This window comes from Muscardinus avellanarius (genome assembly GCF_963383645.1).
Source record: "Muscardinus avellanarius genome assembly, chromosome: 11".
Classification (NCBI taxonomy): domain Eukaryota; kingdom Metazoa; phylum Chordata; class Mammalia; order Rodentia; family Gliridae; genus Muscardinus; species Muscardinus avellanarius.
In genome coordinates this window covers 8146909-8165245 of record NC_137797.1, presented here as the reverse complement: position 1 = coordinate 8165245, position 18337 = coordinate 8146909, and the positions used below count along the sequence as shown (strand labels likewise).

The 18337-nt window shown below is 46.4% G+C and overlaps 1 protein-coding gene across 2 annotated transcripts in view; it reads left to right on the top strand.

The window, feature by feature from the left end:
* Nucleotides 1-17935, top strand: part of EP300 (EP300 lysine acetyltransferase) — a gene marked incomplete at both ends in the record, with an annotated part of 90864 nt that extends 72929 nt beyond the window's left edge. For both annotated transcript variants that reach the window (XM_080705285.1, XM_080705284.1), the window contains 8 exons: nt 2309-2459; nt 2569-2715; nt 3330-3443; nt 6336-6501; nt 9788-9952; nt 12972-13133; nt 14751-15032; nt 15725-17935. In XM_080705285.1, the coding sequence (XP_080561411.1) occupies nt 2309-2459; nt 2569-2715; nt 3330-3443; nt 6336-6501; nt 9788-9952; nt 12972-13133; nt 14751-15032; nt 15725-17935 (3398 nt within the window). The remainder of the gene's footprint in view (nt 1-2308; nt 2460-2568; nt 2716-3329; nt 3444-6335; nt 6502-9787; nt 9953-12971; nt 13134-14750; nt 15033-15724) is intronic.
* Between the last annotated feature and the right edge of the window lie 402 nt (nt 17936-18337).

The following is an 18337-nucleotide window of genomic DNA, read 5'->3' as shown; positions in this document are numbered from 1 at the left end:
TATAACATGGGCCACATGTCCTGAATTTAATCCCTAGTACAGCACTATATATATATTTTTTATCTTCTGCATTATTCTTTATGTTTATTCTCTACCACTTACAGGGCTAACTTTAGGCCTCACATGATAATTTCCACAGGGGAAGAGAATGTCAAAAATTTTATTCGAGTAATTGACACCAACAATCTCTTTGTAGTATTTGATTTAGTTTTACATATGGTTTTGTAGTATTTTGCTGGTCTACACATTGCTTTGACTCCTAAACTCTTTTTTTTTTTTTTTTTTTTTTCTTTTTTTTTTGGCGGTATTGGAGATGAGACCCAAAGGTATTCTACTCTCAAGCTCCACCCCAGCCCTATTTTTCAGTCTTTACTTTGAAACAGGATCTCTCTAAGTTACAGAGGGCCTCACTAAATAGCTGAGGCTGGTCACAAACCCAGATTCTCCTTTCTCGGCCTCTCAAATGCTGGGATTACAAGTTTGCACCGCCATGCCTGGCTTGACAACTATACTCTTTGAGAATGCTAAACCATATTTTAAAATACTATAAGCCAGGCGTGGTGATGCATACTTGTATTCCCAGCATTTGGAAGGCTGAGACTGGAGGATCTGGATTCACAGCCAGCCTCAGCTACTTAGTGAGGCCCTTTGCAACTCAGTGAGACCCCGTTTTAAAATAAAGAATAAAAAATAGGGCTGTGGAGGTGGCTCGAAGGTAGAACACCTTTGGGTTTCATCCCAGTACCGCAAAACAAAAACAAAAACAACCTATAAACAAGCCAGGCGTGGTGGCACACGCCTGTAATCCCAGCATTCGGGAGGCTGAGACCGGAGGGTCACAATTCGCAGACAGCTTCAGCTATTTAAGTGAGGTCCTCTGCAACTCAGTGAGACCCAGTTTCAAAATAAAGAATAAAAAAGAGGGCAGGGGGTGTAGCTCAGAGGTTGAATGCCCCTGGGTTCCATCCCAAGACCTGGAAAAAAAACCCTATAATCTAGGCAAAGTCGACATGGCTCTTCATTATTCTTTTTTTTTCTTTGTATTGGTAATGGGGTTGAAACTCAGGAGCATTCTACCTCTGAGCAGTACTTTTAACCCTTTTTGATTTGGAAACAGGGTCTTACTGGGCTCATGAGAGTCTCAGTACTAATTTCATAGGACGTCCCTGAACCTGTATTCTTGTTCCAGCCTCCCAGGTGCAGAGATTACAGTCATGGGCCACTACAGACTGCTCTAAATCAGTTTTTTGTACTTTGGATTGAACGCAGGGGCATTCTACCTCTGAGCAACACTATACCCCAAGCCCTGTCTTTTATTCTTTATTTTGAAATTGGGTCTCACTAAGTTGTGATGGGCCTCAGTAAATAACTGAGGCTGGCAGAGAACCTGAGATCCTCCCGTCTCAGCCTCCCAAGCACTGGGATTATAAGTGTGCACCAACATGCCTGGCTTCTATTTTATTTTGAAACAGGGTTTCACTAAGTTATTGAAAACTGTTCTCAAACCTGCCATTCTTCTGTCTCAGCCTCCCAAGTATTGTGATTGCAGGTATAGGCCTCTACACCCAGCATGTTCTATATGGTTTAACTCTGAAATTGAGAATTTTTCAAGACAAATAGTTGGGTCTAAAATATAGGAGCTGTTGACCCTGTGCTTGCTATAGCAGCACGTGGGGAACTGGGTGATACAGGCGAGCACATGGCACGACTCAAGTCCACAGAATGGGCCTGTTTTTAAAAATCTGGCATATTGTCTGCATTTCTTGTACAGGAAGCACAGGTGAGATTTGAAATGCTGGTCCTTGTGGTGCACACCTCTAATACTGGTATTTGGGAGGCTGAGACAGAAGGATCACAGGTTTGAGGACAATGTCAGCAATTTAAACTGTGTGTGTGTGTGTGTGTGTGTGTGTGTGTGTGTGTGTGTGTGTGTGTGTGTGTGTGTTTTACTGGGGGTGTAACCCAGAGACTTCCTACCTCTGGGCTATACTCCCAGGCCTATTTTATATTTTATTTGGAAACAGGATCTCACTAAGTAGCTGAGGCTGGCTTCAAACCTGTGCGATCCTCCTGTCTCGGCCTCCCAAGCTCAGGGATTACAAGTATGCGCCACCACACCTGGCCATAAGACTCTATTTCAAAATAAAAATGTAATTGGGCTGGAGGTATAGCTTGGAGAAAGATCCTAGGTCTCATCTTCAGTGCTACATATATAAGGAAAGAAACTCATTAAATTTTTGAAAATTTTTCCTTTGTACTTTGTCCCAGAAAGCCATCACTTAGTCGTTTTAAATTTTTACATTTTTAGGGTTGCCATCTACTAGGCTTGGCACCTTTCTGGAGAATCGGGTGAATGACTTTCTAAGGCGACAGAATCACCCTGAATCAGGAGAGGTCACTGTTAGAGTGGTTCATGCTTCTGACAAAACCGTGGAAGTCAAACCAGGCATGAAAGCAAGGTATGTAGTGGTTTTCTCCTCTTTCAGATCCACAATTGTTCATGCCTAGTTCTTATTGATAACTGTAATCTAAATGATGTGTTTTGACCCACCCATCTTAATTGGGTAGGTTTGTGGATAGTGGAGAGATGGCAGAATCCTTTCCATACCGAACCAAAGCCCTCTTTGCCTTCGAAGAGATTGATGGTGTTGACTTATGCTTCTTTGGCATGCATGTTCAAGAGTATGGCTCTGACTGCCCACCACCCAACCAGAGGTAGGACTTACGCTTCTAATTTTTGTGGGGGTTTCAAGTTATGACAGATGAAAAAGCATTATGAGACAGGAAACGTTTGATGTGTTTAGTTTGGAAATGGAGATTCTCAAGTGACCAGTCGTGGTAAAATGAAACTGTTAATAGAATAGCCCCAAAACAGAAAAGAACTGTTCGCTACTATTTTTTTTTTGTTGTTGTTAAAAAAAGATATGAACTGCAGTCTGAAATTGGAAATGGGAAACAAATTTACCAAGTTTCCAAAAAATATACTTAACGTCTAGATTGTTAATAGAAGTTACCTGAAAGGATGTCATACAGATGGCTTAGAAACAAAAACAGTATGAAAGCCAGAATAGAAATACTACCAGAATGTATTCAGATCAGCCAACACTGATTGGTACCGTGCATGCCAAAAGCTGTTGGGTATTCAAAACAAAACTCAGTGGAGCCCGAGGCTCCTTGAACTTTGCCAAGAGCTTCACAGTCTTAACCCTTGGGCTGATGGGAACAGCGTCGCAGATTTACCATGAGTAAAGTGCTTGAGAGGAATGCTTTTTTCAACATAAAATAACTCATTATGTGATATGACTTTTTCTTCCAACCATTTGATACAGGAGAGTATATATATCTTACCTCGATAGTGTTCATTTCTTCCGTCCTAAATGCTTGAGGACTGCAGTCTATCACGAAATTCTAATTGGATATTTAGAATATGTCAAGAAATTAGGGTAAGCATGTTTACTTTTCTTTTTGGTGTGTGTGTGTGTGTGTGTGTTAGTTACTGTGGTTGGATCCCAGGGGTCTTCTACCTGTGGGCTATACTTCCAGACCTATTTTTTGTATTTTATTTGGAAACAGGGTTTCACTAAGTTGCTGAGAGCCTCACTAAATAGCTGAGGCTGGCTTTGAACCTGTGTGATCCTCCTGTCTCAGCCTCCCAAGTACTGGGATTACCAGCGTGCACCACCACGCCCGGCTTTTAATTTTCTTTTCCTTTCTACAGTTAGCCAGTTGGAATTGAAGGTTGGTTTGAATTCATAGTTGATTTATTATTCGAGGGGCAAATCTTTGTGTTTGTGAATGGGGGGGCTGGATATTGAACCCCAAGTGCATTGTACCTGCAAGATACACCCCAAGTCTTTTAACAGTGTCTCACTGAATTGCTGAGAACCTCACTAAGTTGCAGGGGCTGGCCTTGAAGTTACAATTCTCCTGTCTCAGCCCCCTAAGCAATGTGTTTACAGGTGTGGGCCACAATGCCTGGCAGGGACAGATCTCTCTCTATGTGTGGGGTGGGGGAGTACTGGGGCCTTAATGTAGGGTTTTGCTTGGTTGCTGGTCTCACTTCGTTACTGAGGCTGGTCTTAAACCAAATCTTAAGCATTTGATCCTTTTATATAGGTATCAAGACAACACAATTCAGGAGGTATTTCTTACCTTTTTTTTTTTTTTTTTTTGGTGGTACTGGGGTTCCTGGAAGCCCTTCTACCTCTGGGCTACACTCCCAGACCCTATTTTTACATTTTATATTTGGAAACAGGGTCTCCTAGGCCAGCGCGCGCGGCTGGCTTTGAACCTGCGCGATCCTCCTGTTTCTGCCTCCCAAGCGCAGGGATTACAAGTGTGCGCCACCACGCCCGGCTATTTCTTACCTTTAATAAAGTGTATATATCATGGAGAATATTTGGCAACTGGCCTTTTTTGGGGGGGGGATAGAATCCAGGGGCATCTACTTAGGAGTGACACCCCCAGCCCTGTTTTTTATTCTTTATTTAGAAACAGAGTCTCACTAAGATGCGGAGGGCCTCACGAAGTAGCTGAGGCTCTCTGTGACCCATGATCCTCCTGTCTCAGCCTCCCGGATGCTGGGATTACAAGCGTGCGCCACCATGTCTGGCGCAAATTTTTGCTCTTATCAGTTTGTTTTTCATTTACCCTCTCTTGTTAAAATGAGTCCACATTGCCGGGCGTGGTGGCACACGCTTGTAATCCCAGTGCTTGGGAGGCTGAGACAGGAGGATTGTGAAGGTTCGAAACCAGCCTCAGCTACTTCAGTGACGCTCTCAGCAACTTAGTGCGACCCTGTTTCCAAATAAAATGCAAAATAGGTCTGAGAGTGTAGCCCAAAGGTTCCATTCCAGCACCACAAAAAAAAAAAAAAAAAAGAGTCCATAATCCTTTGCATTGATGCTTCACATGCAAACTTGGGATTTTGATCCAGAATGACTCATGGCCTTTATGAATGAAATTCACAACATGCCTTTATGGCCCCCGAAAAGAATTAGGCAGTGTGAGTTCCATATTAAGCATTCTTGGCTATTCATAGTTCTGGCCTAAGAATTTTGATCTGATACTGGAATGTACACTTCCCATTACCATGAGAGAAATCATTGGTTTCTGTATTTGCTCCACTTTGTCGTTTCAAATATAGTATTCTACCTAGGTACCTGTGGTCCAGGAACTGGAGAGGCCAGAGGTTCAAGTGCAGCCTAGGCAATATAATTATACCCATCTGAAAATAAGATATTTTCTCAGGTGTGAGGTACACATCTGGGAGGCTAAGACAAAATGATTACATGTTCTAGTCCAGCTGAGCAATATAGTAAGACCCTATCTCAAAAAGAAGCCAGGCATGTTGACGCATACTTGTAATTCCAGCACTCAGGAGGCCGAGACAGGAGGATCACACACGTTTGAAGCCAGCCTCAGCTACTTAGTGAGGCTCTTGGCAACTTAGTGAGACCCTGTTTCTAAATAAAATATAAAATAGGTCTGGAAGGACAGCCCGGAGGTAGAAAAGCCCCTGGGTTCCACCTTCAGTATCACGATGAATGAGTGAGTGAGCAAGCTGGGGATACAGTTTGATAGAGTTGAGTGGTAGACTACCCTTGGGTTCATTCCCTGGTACTACAATGAATCCATCGATCAATACATGTATAAGCCATATGCGATGGTACTCACCTGAAATTTCAGTACTTGGGAAGCTGTGACAGGAGGATCACTGAGACCAGCCTCAGTAACTTACTAGCAAGGACTCCTTTTTTGTGTATGGCACTGTGGTTGGACCCAGGGGTGTCTGCCACCATGCCCAGATTTTTTTTTTTTTTTTTTTTTTTCCTGATCTGGGGATGGAAACCGGGGGCATTCGACATCCGAGCTACACCCCCAGCCCTATTTATTGTTCTTTATTTTGAAACCGGGTCTCACTAATAGCTAAGGCTGTCTGCGAACTGCAATCCTCCTGTCTCAGCCTCCCAAATGCTGGGATTACAAGCGTGTGCCACCACGCCTGGCTTTCCTTTTCTTATTTTGAAGAAATAAGCTGGGGTGTAGCTTAAGAGGTAGAATGCCCTGCGTTCAATTCCCAGTACCAAGTAAATAAAATGAAACACTTGGCCTGGTGGTGTATGCCTATAATCCCAGTACTTTGGAGGCAGGAGGATTACAGGTTTGAGGATAGCCTCTGCAAGTAGTGAGACACTCACCAACCTAGGGATGTCGTGGGTGCATCCAGGGGAAGAATGCCCTCAGTTTCAGTCCCTTGTTCAACACACATCAAGTTGCACTCTTCTAGAATCGATGATCTTTTCTGTTGACGTTCCTTCTCTTTGTATTGTTAGGTACACAACGGGGCACATTTGGGCATGTCCGCCAAGCGAAGGAGATGACTATATCTTCCACTGCCACCCTCCTGACCAGAAGATCCCGAAACCCAAGCGATTGCAGGAGTGGTACAAAAAGATGCTTGACAAGGCTGTGTCCGAGCGCATCGTCCATGACTACAAGGTCAGTTGGAGCATGGAAATGTGCCCATTTCGCTATTCCATTTTATTATTTTACAAGTTTTGTTTGCTCTACCTCTTCCATATAATTAGCACAATTGTGGGGGTTTTTTTGTTTGTTTTTTGGTGGTACTGAGGGTGAAACCCAGAGGTGTTCTACCTCCAGGCTGTACTCCCAGACCTATTTTTTTTAAATATTCTATTTGGAAACAGGGTCTCACTAAGTTGCTGAGAACCTCACTAAGTAGCTGAGGCTGGCTTCGAACCCGTGAGATCCTCCTGTCTCAGCCTTCCAAGCACGGGGATTACAAGTGTGTGCCACCACTCCCGGCACAATTGTGGTTATTTGATAAAGTATTTTTTATATTATACTTCTTTTTTTTTTTTTTTTGGTGGTACTGGGGGTAGAATCCAGTGGCTTTTTACCTCTGGGCTATACTATATACACCAGATGTATATAGTATATTTACATATACATTTTACATTGTTATATTAGGCAATTTTTCAATCGAAAGCGAGGTGTTAGCCAGGCATGGTGGCACACGCTTGTAATCCCAGGATTCTGGAGACTGAGACAGGAAGATCGCGGTTCGCAGACAGCCTCAGCTACTTGGTGAGGCCCTCTGCAACTCAGTGAGACCCTGTTTCAAAGTAAAGAATAAAAAATAGGGCGGGAGCCAGGTGTGGTGTGGCACAAGCTTGAAATCCCAGTACTTGGGTAGCTGAGACAGGAGGATTCAGGTCTGTGTCCAGCCTCAGCTACTTAGTGAGGCCCTCTGCAAATTAGACCATTTCTCAAAGGATTTAAAAAAAAAAAAACGAGGTGTTGAAGTGGGTGTGGTCTCAGTATTTGGAAAGCTGAAAGCTGAGACAGGAGGAACTCAGGTTCAATACCAGCCTTGGCAATTTAGCAAGGCTCTTGGCAACCTAGTGAGACACTGTTTCCAACCAAATAAGTTATAAAATTGAACTGAGACTGTAGCTTGGTGGTAGAAGACCCTTGGGCTTAATCCCCAATACCAAAACACACACACACGCGGGCGCAAGAGATGTTAAAGACTTATAGTTCAAGAAATCTGTTGTAGCCAGGTACGATGGCACACTTCTGTAATCCCTGTACTTGGGAGGCTGAGACCAGGAGGATCACAGGTTTGAGGCCAGGATACAGTAATTTAGCAAGACCCTTTGTGAAGATTGAGCCCAGGGCATTCTACCTCCAAACTACATCCCTTTTTCTTTTTCTTTTCTTTTTCTTTGTTTTCTTTTTTTGCAGTACTGGGAATGGAAACCAGGGACACTCTACATCTGAGCTACACCCTCAGTAGTTCAGAGGTAGACCGACCCTAGGTATAACCCCCAGTAATATCAAGAAAAAAGAAGCTGGAAGTGGTGGCGTGTGCTATAATCCCAGCATTTGCAAAGCTGAGACAGGAAGATTGCAGTTCAAAGACAGCTTCAGTTACTACTTAGTGAGGCACTTTGCAACTCAATGTTTCAAAAATAAAGATAAAAATAGGGCTGGGCTTATAGATTGGAGACAGAATGCCCCTGGGTTTTATCCGCATTACACACACATAAAAAAAATAAGTAAATAAATCTGCCATAGCCAATTAAAAATATATTCTTAGCCATGTTTTTTTTTTTTTTTTTTTTTGGCGGGTTTGCGAATGGAACCCAGGGGCATTCTACCTCTGAGATACACCCCTTGCCCTATTTTTATTCTTTATTTTGAAACAGGGTCTCACTAAGTTGCTGGCTAGCCTAAGTAGCTAAGGCTGGCTATTAACCGTGATCCTTTGGACTCAGCCTCCGAATGCTGAGATTACAAGAGTGTCACCACACCCAGCTTTTTTTTTTTTTTTTTTTTTTTTTTTTTTTGTCTTCGAAACAGGATCTTGCTGAGTTGCAGAGGGCCTCACTAAGTAACTGAGACTGCCCTTAAACATTCTTTTTTCCCATCTCAGCCTCCCAGAGTAATGGGATTAAAGATGTGCACTACCACACCTGGCTGACTGGATATTTTTCAAACAGCCCAAAAAATCATTCTATATAAACAAGTTTTTGACACTTGTAGGTTGGTTCTTGGGAGCAGCAGTTTGGCAGGTGGACTGGCTGCCTTCTCTCAATCTTCTGTGAAGAGTGGGAGAGGCTGTCGGGCGTGGTGGCGCACGCTTGTAATTCCAGTATTAGGGAGGCTGAGACAGGAGGATCGTGGTTCACAGACAGCCTCGGCTACTTAGTGAGGCCCTTTGCAACTCAATGAGACCTAGTTTCAAAATAAAGAATAAAAAATAAGGCAGGGGGTGTAGCTCAGAGGTTGAATGCCCCTGGGTTCCATCCCCAGACCCACCAAAACAAAGAATAAAAAATAGGACCAGGGGTTTAGCTTGGAGGTAGAATGCCCTGGGTTCCATCCCAGTACACACACACTGACTTTGGACTTCAGCCTTTCCGTTCATGATGCCAAAAATCTCCCCCGGCATATGGCTTAGGTACAAAAGCTCTGCCACGCTTTATTTTTATATTCTTATTTTTGCAGTACCGGGTGTGGAACCCAAGGGCATTGGACTTCTGAGATACACCCCCAACCCTTTTTTTTTTTTAAGTCTTTTTTTTTTTTTTTTTTTTTTTTTCCTGCAGTACTGGGGTTTAGACCCAGGGGCATCTTACCTCCTAGCTATGCCCCAGCCCCATTTTATATTATTTATTTTGAAACAGGGTCTCACTGAGTTGCAAAGGGCCTCACTAAGTAGCTGAGGCTGGCTTCAAACCTGGATCCTCTTGTCTCAGCCTCCAGGTACTGGGATTACAAGAGTGTGCCACAAACCCTGGCTTAGTCTTTTTATTTTTGAAACTGGGTCTCACTGAGTTGCAAAGTGCCTGGCTAAGTAGCTGAGGCTGTCTGTGAACTGTGATGCTCTGGTCTTCACCTCCTGAATGCTGGGATACAAACGTGTCCCACCACAAGTGGCTTTCTGCCAGGTTTTAGAAAACTTTTTGTGTGTGTGGGTCTGGGGATGGAACCTACGGGCATTCGACCTCTGAACTACACCCCTTACCCCCCTTTTTTTTTTTAAATTCTTTATTTTGAAACAGGGTCTCACTAAGTAGCTGAGGCTGTCCATGAACCATGCTCCTCCGGTCTCAGCCTCCCAGTTGCTGGGATTATAAGCGTGTGCCACCACACCCAGCTTGAAAACATTTTAATTTATCGTTTTCTTCTGTCATAATCAGTGCTTTCAGAAAGAGATTGCATAGAAACCTCTATTTATACTTGGATATTTTTACAGGATATTTTTAAACAAGCTACTGAAGATCGATTAACAAGTGCAAAGGAATTGCCATATTTCGAGGGTGATTTCTGGCCCAATGTTCTAGAAGAGAGCATTAAGGAACTGGAACAGGAGGAAGAAGAGAGAAAGCGAGAGGAGAATACCAGTAACGAAAGCACTGATGTAAGTGTAGATATCTCTCCATTGTCTACCTTGAACCTGATGGATAACCTAAAGTGTGGGAAGGAGCTCTTTAAATTGGGGGCGGGACCAGTGGCTCCCTAGCATTCACCAAGCCCTGGTGCCATCCTAGCATCACAGATCATAGCTTTGGCCAAATGGGAAGATGAGACAGGAGAATCACAGGCTTGAGAGCGGTCATGAGCCCTTTGAAAATGAAAAGGACTGAGGGTGTGGCTCAGTGGTAGAGCACCCCTGAGCTCAATCCCCATTCTTTCCCAAAAAAAGTTGTTATTCTGTTTCAGTAGTTTTCAGCCATTTTAGCCTTTGGTCACACACACACACACACACACACACACACACACACACACACACACACACACAATATGATATAATAAGAACTGACAAAAGAAACAGTAGTTGATTCTGGAACACTAATAAAATAGTATGTTACAAAGTTTGTGGGCCATATGTCATTTCTGACATTTTCTTTTCCCCTTTTCCTTCCAGTATTGAAGGTTCAAATCCAGGGCCTAACACATACTAGGCAACACTGAACCATGGTCTGGCATCGCTAGCACACCTCCCCCTTTTGTGAACATATACCTCCAGACCATACTCCTAGCCCTATTTTTTTGTTGTTGTTGTTGGTACTGGGATTCCTGGAAACCCTTCTACCTCCAGGCTACACTCCCAGACCTATTTTTTATATATATTTTATATTTTTATTTGGAAACGGGGTCTCCTAAGCCAGCAAGGCTGGCTTTTTTTTTGTGTGTGTGTGTGTGTATGTGTGTGTGTGTGTGTGTGTGTGTGTGTGTGTGTACACTGGGTTTTCTATCTCTGGGCTATACTCACAGTTTTTTTTTTTTTTTTCTTTCAGTACTGGGGGTTGAACCCAGGGACATTCTACCTCTGAGCTATACCTCCAGCCCTATTTTTTATTCTTTATTTTGAAACAGGATGTCACTAAGTTGTGGAAGACCTAGGTTTGTTGGAGCTAAGGCTGACAACAAACCTATGAACCTCTTGTTTCAGCTTCCCACGTACAAGAATTACATGCATGTGCCATCATGCTTGGCTTTTTGTTTTGAAACAGGGTCTTACTACATTGCAGAGTGCCTCAGAAAGTGTCTGAGGCTAGCCTTGAACCTGTGATATTCCTATATCAACCTCCCAACTGCTGGAATTACAATCCTCTGCCACCACAACCAGTTTTAAATCTAAGAACAATTCTTTTTTTTTTTTTTCCCCCATCACAACCTGCTTAACCATTTTTAAGTCTAAGAACCATACTCTTTTTTTTTCCCCCCCCCCATACTGGGGATGAACCCCAGGGGTATTCTACCTCCGAGTGACACTCCCAGCCCTACTTTTATTGTATATTTAGAAACAGGGTCTCACTGAGTTGCAAAGGACCTCACTGAGTAGCTGAGGCTGTCTGGGAACTGCAATCCTCCTGTCTCAGCCTCCCAAATGCTGGGATTACAAGTGTGCGTCACCAACCCGGCTTCCTCCCCTCCCTGCCCCCCCCCCCCAGCAACATGACCAGTCCCTTGGCAACTTAGTATGACCCTGTTTCAAAATAAAAATTAGCCGAGTGTGTTGGCACACACTTGTAATCCCAGTACTTAAGATGCTGAGATAGAAGGATTGCAGATTCACGAACATCCTCAGCTACTTAATCCCTTTGCAACTTGGTGAGATCCTGTTTCAAAATAAAGAATAAAAAATAATGCTAGGGGTATAGCCAGGCATGGTGGCGCATGCTTGTAATCCCAGCATTCAGGAGGCTGAGACCAGGAGTATTGCAGTTCGTGGCCAGCCTCAGCTACTCAGTGAGGCCCTCCACAACTTTGTGAGATCATTTCAAAATAAAGAAAAAAAAAATTAGAGCAGGGGTTGTGGCTCGGAGGTCGAATGCCCCTGGGTTCCATCCCCAGACCCGCCCCCTGAAAAAAAAACTGGGGTATAGCTGGGAAGTAGAATGCCCCCTAGGTTCCACTCCAGTACTAATAAATAAATAAAAATAAATTTTTAAAAATTAAATAGGGATTGGGGTATAGCTGGGAGGTTTGAATACCCCTGGGTTTAATCCCGAGTACCACCAAAAAAAAAAAAAAAAAAAAAAGCAGCCCAGTGTTGTGGTACACATTTGTCATCCCAGCTTCTTTGAAGGTTGAGGGAACAGTATGGAAAATTTGAGGCCAGTATGGGCCACTTAGCAATCTACTGTTTGATAACTTAAAAAGGTGTCCAGAGGTGGTTCTCACACTTAAAATCCCAGTACTTAGGCTGAGACAGGAAGACGATTGCAGATTTGCCTCCAGTCTCAGCAATTTAGTGATGCTCGACAATTTAGGGAGACCCTGTTACATAAGTACCAAAAAAAATAGGATTAGAGGTGTCGTTTAGAGGTAGAATGCCCCAGGGTTCAGTCCCCAGTACCACAAGAAACCTGAGGTTGGGTTATAGCTCAGTTGTGGTAGTTGAGCTAGCACGCACACAGCTCTAGGCTTAGATCCCCCGCAGCACCAAAAAGCACTCTTCACAGCCTTGTCATTCAGACTCATTGGATGCTTTTCAGAATGGGTGGTGGGTTTTGTTCTCATGTGTCACCCCCCACCCCTTGTAGGCTCAGAATGTAAGTAGGAGACAAAAACAGGGTGTGCTGGCTTCCTGTCCCCTGCACGCGCCTCACTGGTACTCACTTCTTGTCTCATGTCCCCAGGCGGGACCTGTTTCATCAGCAGTGTCTGCCAGCTTTGGGCTGTAGGCGGAAACTCAGGTGTCACCTTGACACAGGTTTGGCTCTTCTGGAGGAAAATGAAGGCAAACACATTAGTGAACATTATTTTTCTATAAATAATAGAAGAGAGAGAAAGTGTACATGAAGAGCAGCTCGTGAAGTAAAATACAAATGCAAGAGTATAATGCCTAGTTTCAGTGAGAGGAGTGTCTTCAGTGTGTTTCCAAGTGCCTTTTCAGTAAAAGCTTATTGGTTTATTTTGCTGTCCCGCAGGTGACAAAGGGAGACAGCAAAAATGCTAAAAAGAAGAATAATAAGAAAACCAGCAAAAACAAGAGCAGCCTGAGCCGGGGCAACAAGAAGAAGCCCGGCATGCCCAATGTTTCCAATGACCTCTCCCAGAAGCTATATGCCACCATGGAGAAGCACAAAGAGGTAGGCGGCGCTTCCAGGGCTCCTGCCGGGTCCGCCCCAGACCGCGGGATATGGGGGGAGAGTAACGGGAGAAAAGAACATGCTTTGAGTGGCTTGTAAGAGGGCCAGTGTTCTCTTTTCTCTGGCTACGGGAGTGTGTTACAAGTCTCGTGAGCCAGGTGTAGTGGCGCGTGCTTGTAATTTGTGAGGCCGAGACAAAAGAATTGCAGTTTTGCAGCTAGTCTCATCTACTTAGGCCTTTTGCAACTCCACAAGAAGGGTAGGGGGTCTGAGGATGTACCTGACGTAGAATACCCCCAAAGACCACAGTATTTGGGAGGCAGAGACAAGAGAATCACAGATTTCAAGCCAGTATCAGCAACCTAGTAAGACTGTTTCAAAACAAACAAACAAACAAAAAAAAGCAGGATGTGGTGGCGCATTATTGTAATCCCAGCATTTGGGAGGCCAAAACAGGAGGATCGGAGTTCGGAGTTCGAGGACAGCCTCAGCTACTTAGTGAGGTCCTTTGCATCTCAATGAGACCCTGTTTCAAAATAAAAGTAAAAAATAGGGCTGGTCGTGTAGCTCAGGGGTAGAATAACCCTGGGTTCTACTCCCAGTACCATGGGAAAAAAAAAAAAAAAAGAGCCGGGCATGGTGGCACATACAGCCTCAGCTACTTAGTGAGGTTCTTTGCTACTCAGTGAGATCCTGTTTCAAAATAAAGAATAAAAAATAGGACTGGGGTGGAGCTCAGAGATAGAATATTTCTGGTGTCCATCCCCAGTACCGCAAAAAATAAAATAAAAATTATAAGTGGGCATGGTGCACTCTTGTAATCCCAGTATTTGGGAGGCTGAGACAAGAGGATGGCGGTTCAAGGACAGCCTCAGCAGCCTCATCTACTACTTAGGCCCTTTGCAACTCAGTGAGACCTTGTTTCAAAATAAAGAATAATAAATAAGGCTGGGGGTGTAGCTCGGAGGTAGAATGCCCCTGGGTTCCATCCCCAGTACCACAAAGAAAAAAGTGAATAGGAAGAACTGTAGAAATGTTAAACATTAACATATGCACTTGTTACATATTAATGTTTTATTTTGTTAATTGTTATAGGTAGTTTGAGAATATAACTGTGTGGGGGCTTTTCACCTTCTGTATTATAACCTATTAGTCCACTTCAGTAACTAAGAGAAGCCGGGCGTGGTGGCGCACGCTTGTAATCCCAGCATTCGGGAGGCTGAGACCTGGAGGATCGCGGTTCGCAGACAGCCTCAGCTACTTAGTGAGGCCCTCTGCAACTCAGTGAGACCCGGTTTCAAAATAATGAATAAAAAATAGGGCAGGGGGTGTAGCTCGGAAGTCAAATGCCCCTGGGTTCCATTCCCAGACCCGCAAAAAAAAAAATAATAATAAATAATAAGAGGAGTCGTAAAAATTAAAAGGACCCCAGCCAGGCGTGGTGGCGTACACTTGGAGGAGGCCGAGTCTCAAAGGGATCAGAGATAGGGGAAGCAGGAGGAAGAGGGCTCGCTTAAAGCTGACCCTGCATCCACGTGTCCCTCTGCTGTGCCCTGACTCCCCTCTGCTATGGCGGCGCTCTAGCTCCAGAGTCAGCATGTATCTTCTGTATGGCAGGTCTTCTTTGTGATCCGCCTCATCGCTGGCCCTGCTGCCAATTCCCTGCCTCCCATCGTGGATCCGGATCCTCTCATCCCTTGTGATCTGATGGATGGCCGGGACGCATTCCTCACCCTCGCGAGGGACAAGCACCTGGAGTTCTCCTCCCTCCGCCGAGCCCAGTGGTCCACCATGTGCATGCTGGTGGAGCTGCACACGCAGAGCCAGGACCGCTTTGTCTATACCTGCAACGAGTGCAAGCACCACGTGGAGACGCGCTGGCACTGCACCGTCTGCGAGGTAGGCTCGGGGTGCTGTGAGTCCCTGACATGGTTAGGGTGCTGCTACCTGCATACGTGATGTTGCAGAGGCCCATGGCGGGGAGGGCTCTGGCCAGCCACTGGCTTTTGGTCTATAAATAGGGGCATAGTATCAAAAATGCTTTTGAGCCAGGCATGGTGGCGCACGCTTGTAATTCCAGCATTTCGGAGGCTGAGACAGGAGGATCGCGGTTCGTGGACAGTCTCAGTTACTTAGTGCGGCTCTTTGCAACTCAGTGAGACCCAGTTTCAAAATAAAGAATTAAGACTGGGGGTGTAGCTCAAACGTAGAATGGCCCTGGGTTTCATCACCAGTACCGCAAAAAAATAATAATGATAAAATGCTTTTTGAGCCAGGGGTGGTGGCACACCCCTTATAATCTCAATACTAGGGACTCTGAGACCAGAGGATCTTGGGTTTGCAACCAGCCCCAGCAATTTAGTGAGTCCATGTTTCAGAATAAAGAATGAGCCGTGTGTGGTAGTGCACGATTGTAATCCCAGCATTCGGGAGGCTGAGACTGGAGGATCGTGGTTCGCAGACAGCCTCAGCTACTTAGTGAGGCCCTTTGCAACTTAGTGAGACCCTGTTTCAAAATAAAGAAAATAAAATGCTTTAAAATGACTTAAGCCTCAGAGAGTTGACCTACACCGTCTATGTTTTCCTCTTAGGATTATGACTTGTGCATCACCTGCTATAACACTAAAAACCATGACCACAAAATGGAGAAACTAGGTCTGGGCTTAGACGACGAGAGCAACAACCAACAGGCTGCAGCCACCCAGAGCCCGGGAGACTCTCGCCGCCTGAGCATCCAGCGCTGCATCCAGTCTCTGGTCCACGCCTGCCAGTGCCGCAACGCCAACTGCTCGCTGCCCTCTTGCCAGAAGATGAAGCGGGTCGTGCAGCACACCAAGGGCTGCAAGCGGAAAACCAATGGCGGGTGCCCCATCTGCAAGCAGCTCATCGCCCTCTGCTGTTACCACGCCAAGCACTGCCAGGAGAACAAGTGCCCCGTGCCCTTCTGCCTCAACATCAAGCAGAAGCTCCGGCAGCAGCAGCTGCAGCACCGGCTCCAGCAGGCACAGATGCTGCGCAGGAGGATGGCCAGCATGCAGCGGACTGGTGTGGTGGGGCAGCAGCAGGGCCTGCCGTCCCCGACTCCTGCCACTCCAACGACGCCGACTGGCCAGCAGCCAACCACACCACAGACGCCCCAGCCCCAGCCCACCTCTCAGCCCCAGCCCACCCCGCCCAACAGCATGCCCCCCTACTTGCCCAGGACTCAAGCTGCTGGGCCTGTGTCCCAGGGCAAGGCAGCAGGCCAGGTGACCCCTCCGACCCCCCCTCAGACTGCCCAGCCACCCCTTCCAGGGCCCCCACCCGCAGCAGTAGAAATGGCGATGCAGATCCAGAGGGCAGCCGAGACGCAGCGGCAGATGGCCCACGTGCAAATTTTTCAAAGGCCCATCCAGCACCAGATGCCCCAGATGAATCCCATGGCCCCCATGGGAATGAATCCGCCTCCCATGGCCAGAGGGCCCAGTGGGCATCTGGAGCCCGGGATGGGACCCACAGGAATGCAGCAGCAGCCGCCCTGGGCCCAAGGAGGACTGCCTCAGCCCCAGCAACTCCCGTCTGGGATGCCAAGGCCAGCCATGATGTCAGTGTCCCAGCACGGTCAGCCCTTGAACATGGCTCCCCAACCAGGGCTGGGCCAGGTGGGTGTGAGCCCACTCAAGCCAGGCACTGTGTCTCAACAAGCCTTACAAAACCTCTTGCGGACTCTCAGGTCTCCCAGCTCTCCCCTCCAGCAGCAACAGGTGCTTAGTATCCTTCATGCCAACCCTCAGCTGTTGGCTGCGTTCATCAAGCAGCGTGCTGCCAAGTATGCCAGTTCGAATCCACAACCTCTTCCTGGGCAGCCTGGCATGCCCCAGGGGCAACCAGGGCTGCAGCCACCTATGCCAGGTCAGCAGGGCGTCCATTCCAGTCCAGCCATGCAGAACATGAATCCTATGCAGGCCGGCGTCCAGAGGGCTGGCCTGCCCCAGCAACAGCCCCAGCAGCAACTGCAGCCGCCCATGGGAGGGGTGAGCCCCCAGGCGCAGCAAATGAACATGAATCACAACGCGATGCCTTCACAGTTCCGAGACATCTTGAGACGACAGCAGATGATGCAGCAGCAGCAGCAGCAGGGAGGGCCCGGCATGGGCCCCGGAATGGCCAACCACAGCCAGTTCCAGCAACCGCAAGGGGTCGGTTACCCGCAGCAGCAGCAGCAGCAGCAACAACAGCAGCAACAGCAGCGGATGCAGCACCATATGCAACAGATGCAACAAGGGAATATGGGACAGATGGGCCAGCTCCCCCAGGCCTTGGGCGCAGACGCAGGAGCCAGTCTGCAGGCCTATCAGCAGCGACTCCTTCAGCAACAGATGGGGTCCCCTGCTCAGCCGAACCCCATGAGCCCCCAGCAACATATACTCCCAAATCAGGCCCAGTCCCCACACCTCCAAGGCCAGCAGATTCCGAATTCTCTCTCCAATCAAGTGCGCTCTCCCCAGCCGGTCCCTTCTCCACGGCCACAGTCCCAGCCCCCCCACTCCAGCCCGTCCCCGAGGATGCAGCCTCAGCCTTCTCCACACCACGTATCCCCACAGACCAGTTCCCCACATCCTGGACTGGTGGCTGCTCAGGCCGCCAACCCCATGGAACAAGGGCATTTTGCCAGCCCGGACCAGAATTCGATGCTTTCTCAGCTCGCTAGCAACCCAGGCATGGCAAACCTCCATGGTGCAAGCGCCACAGACCTGGGACTCAGCACCGATAACTCAGACTTGAACGCAAACCTCTCACAGAGTACACTAGACATACACTAGAGACACCTTGTAGTATTTTGGGAGCAAAAAAATTATTTTCTCTTAACAAGACTTTTTGTACTGAAAACAATTTTTTTGAATCTTTCTTAGCCTAAAAGACAATTTTCCTTGGAACACATAAGAACTGTGCAGTAGCCGTTTGTGATTTAAAGCAAACATGCAGGATGAACCTGAGGGATGATAGAGTACAAAGAGTATATTTTTGTTATGGCTGGTGCCGCCCGGCCCTGTTCCCTTGTGTGTGTGGTTCCAGTGTGCACTGGGAGGAGGCTGAGGCCTGAAGCCAGCCATATGCTCCTGCCTTGCACCTCCAATAGGTTTTATTATTTTTTTTAAATTAATGAAAATATGTAATATTAATAGTTATTATTTACTGGTGCAGATGGTTGACATTTTTCCCTA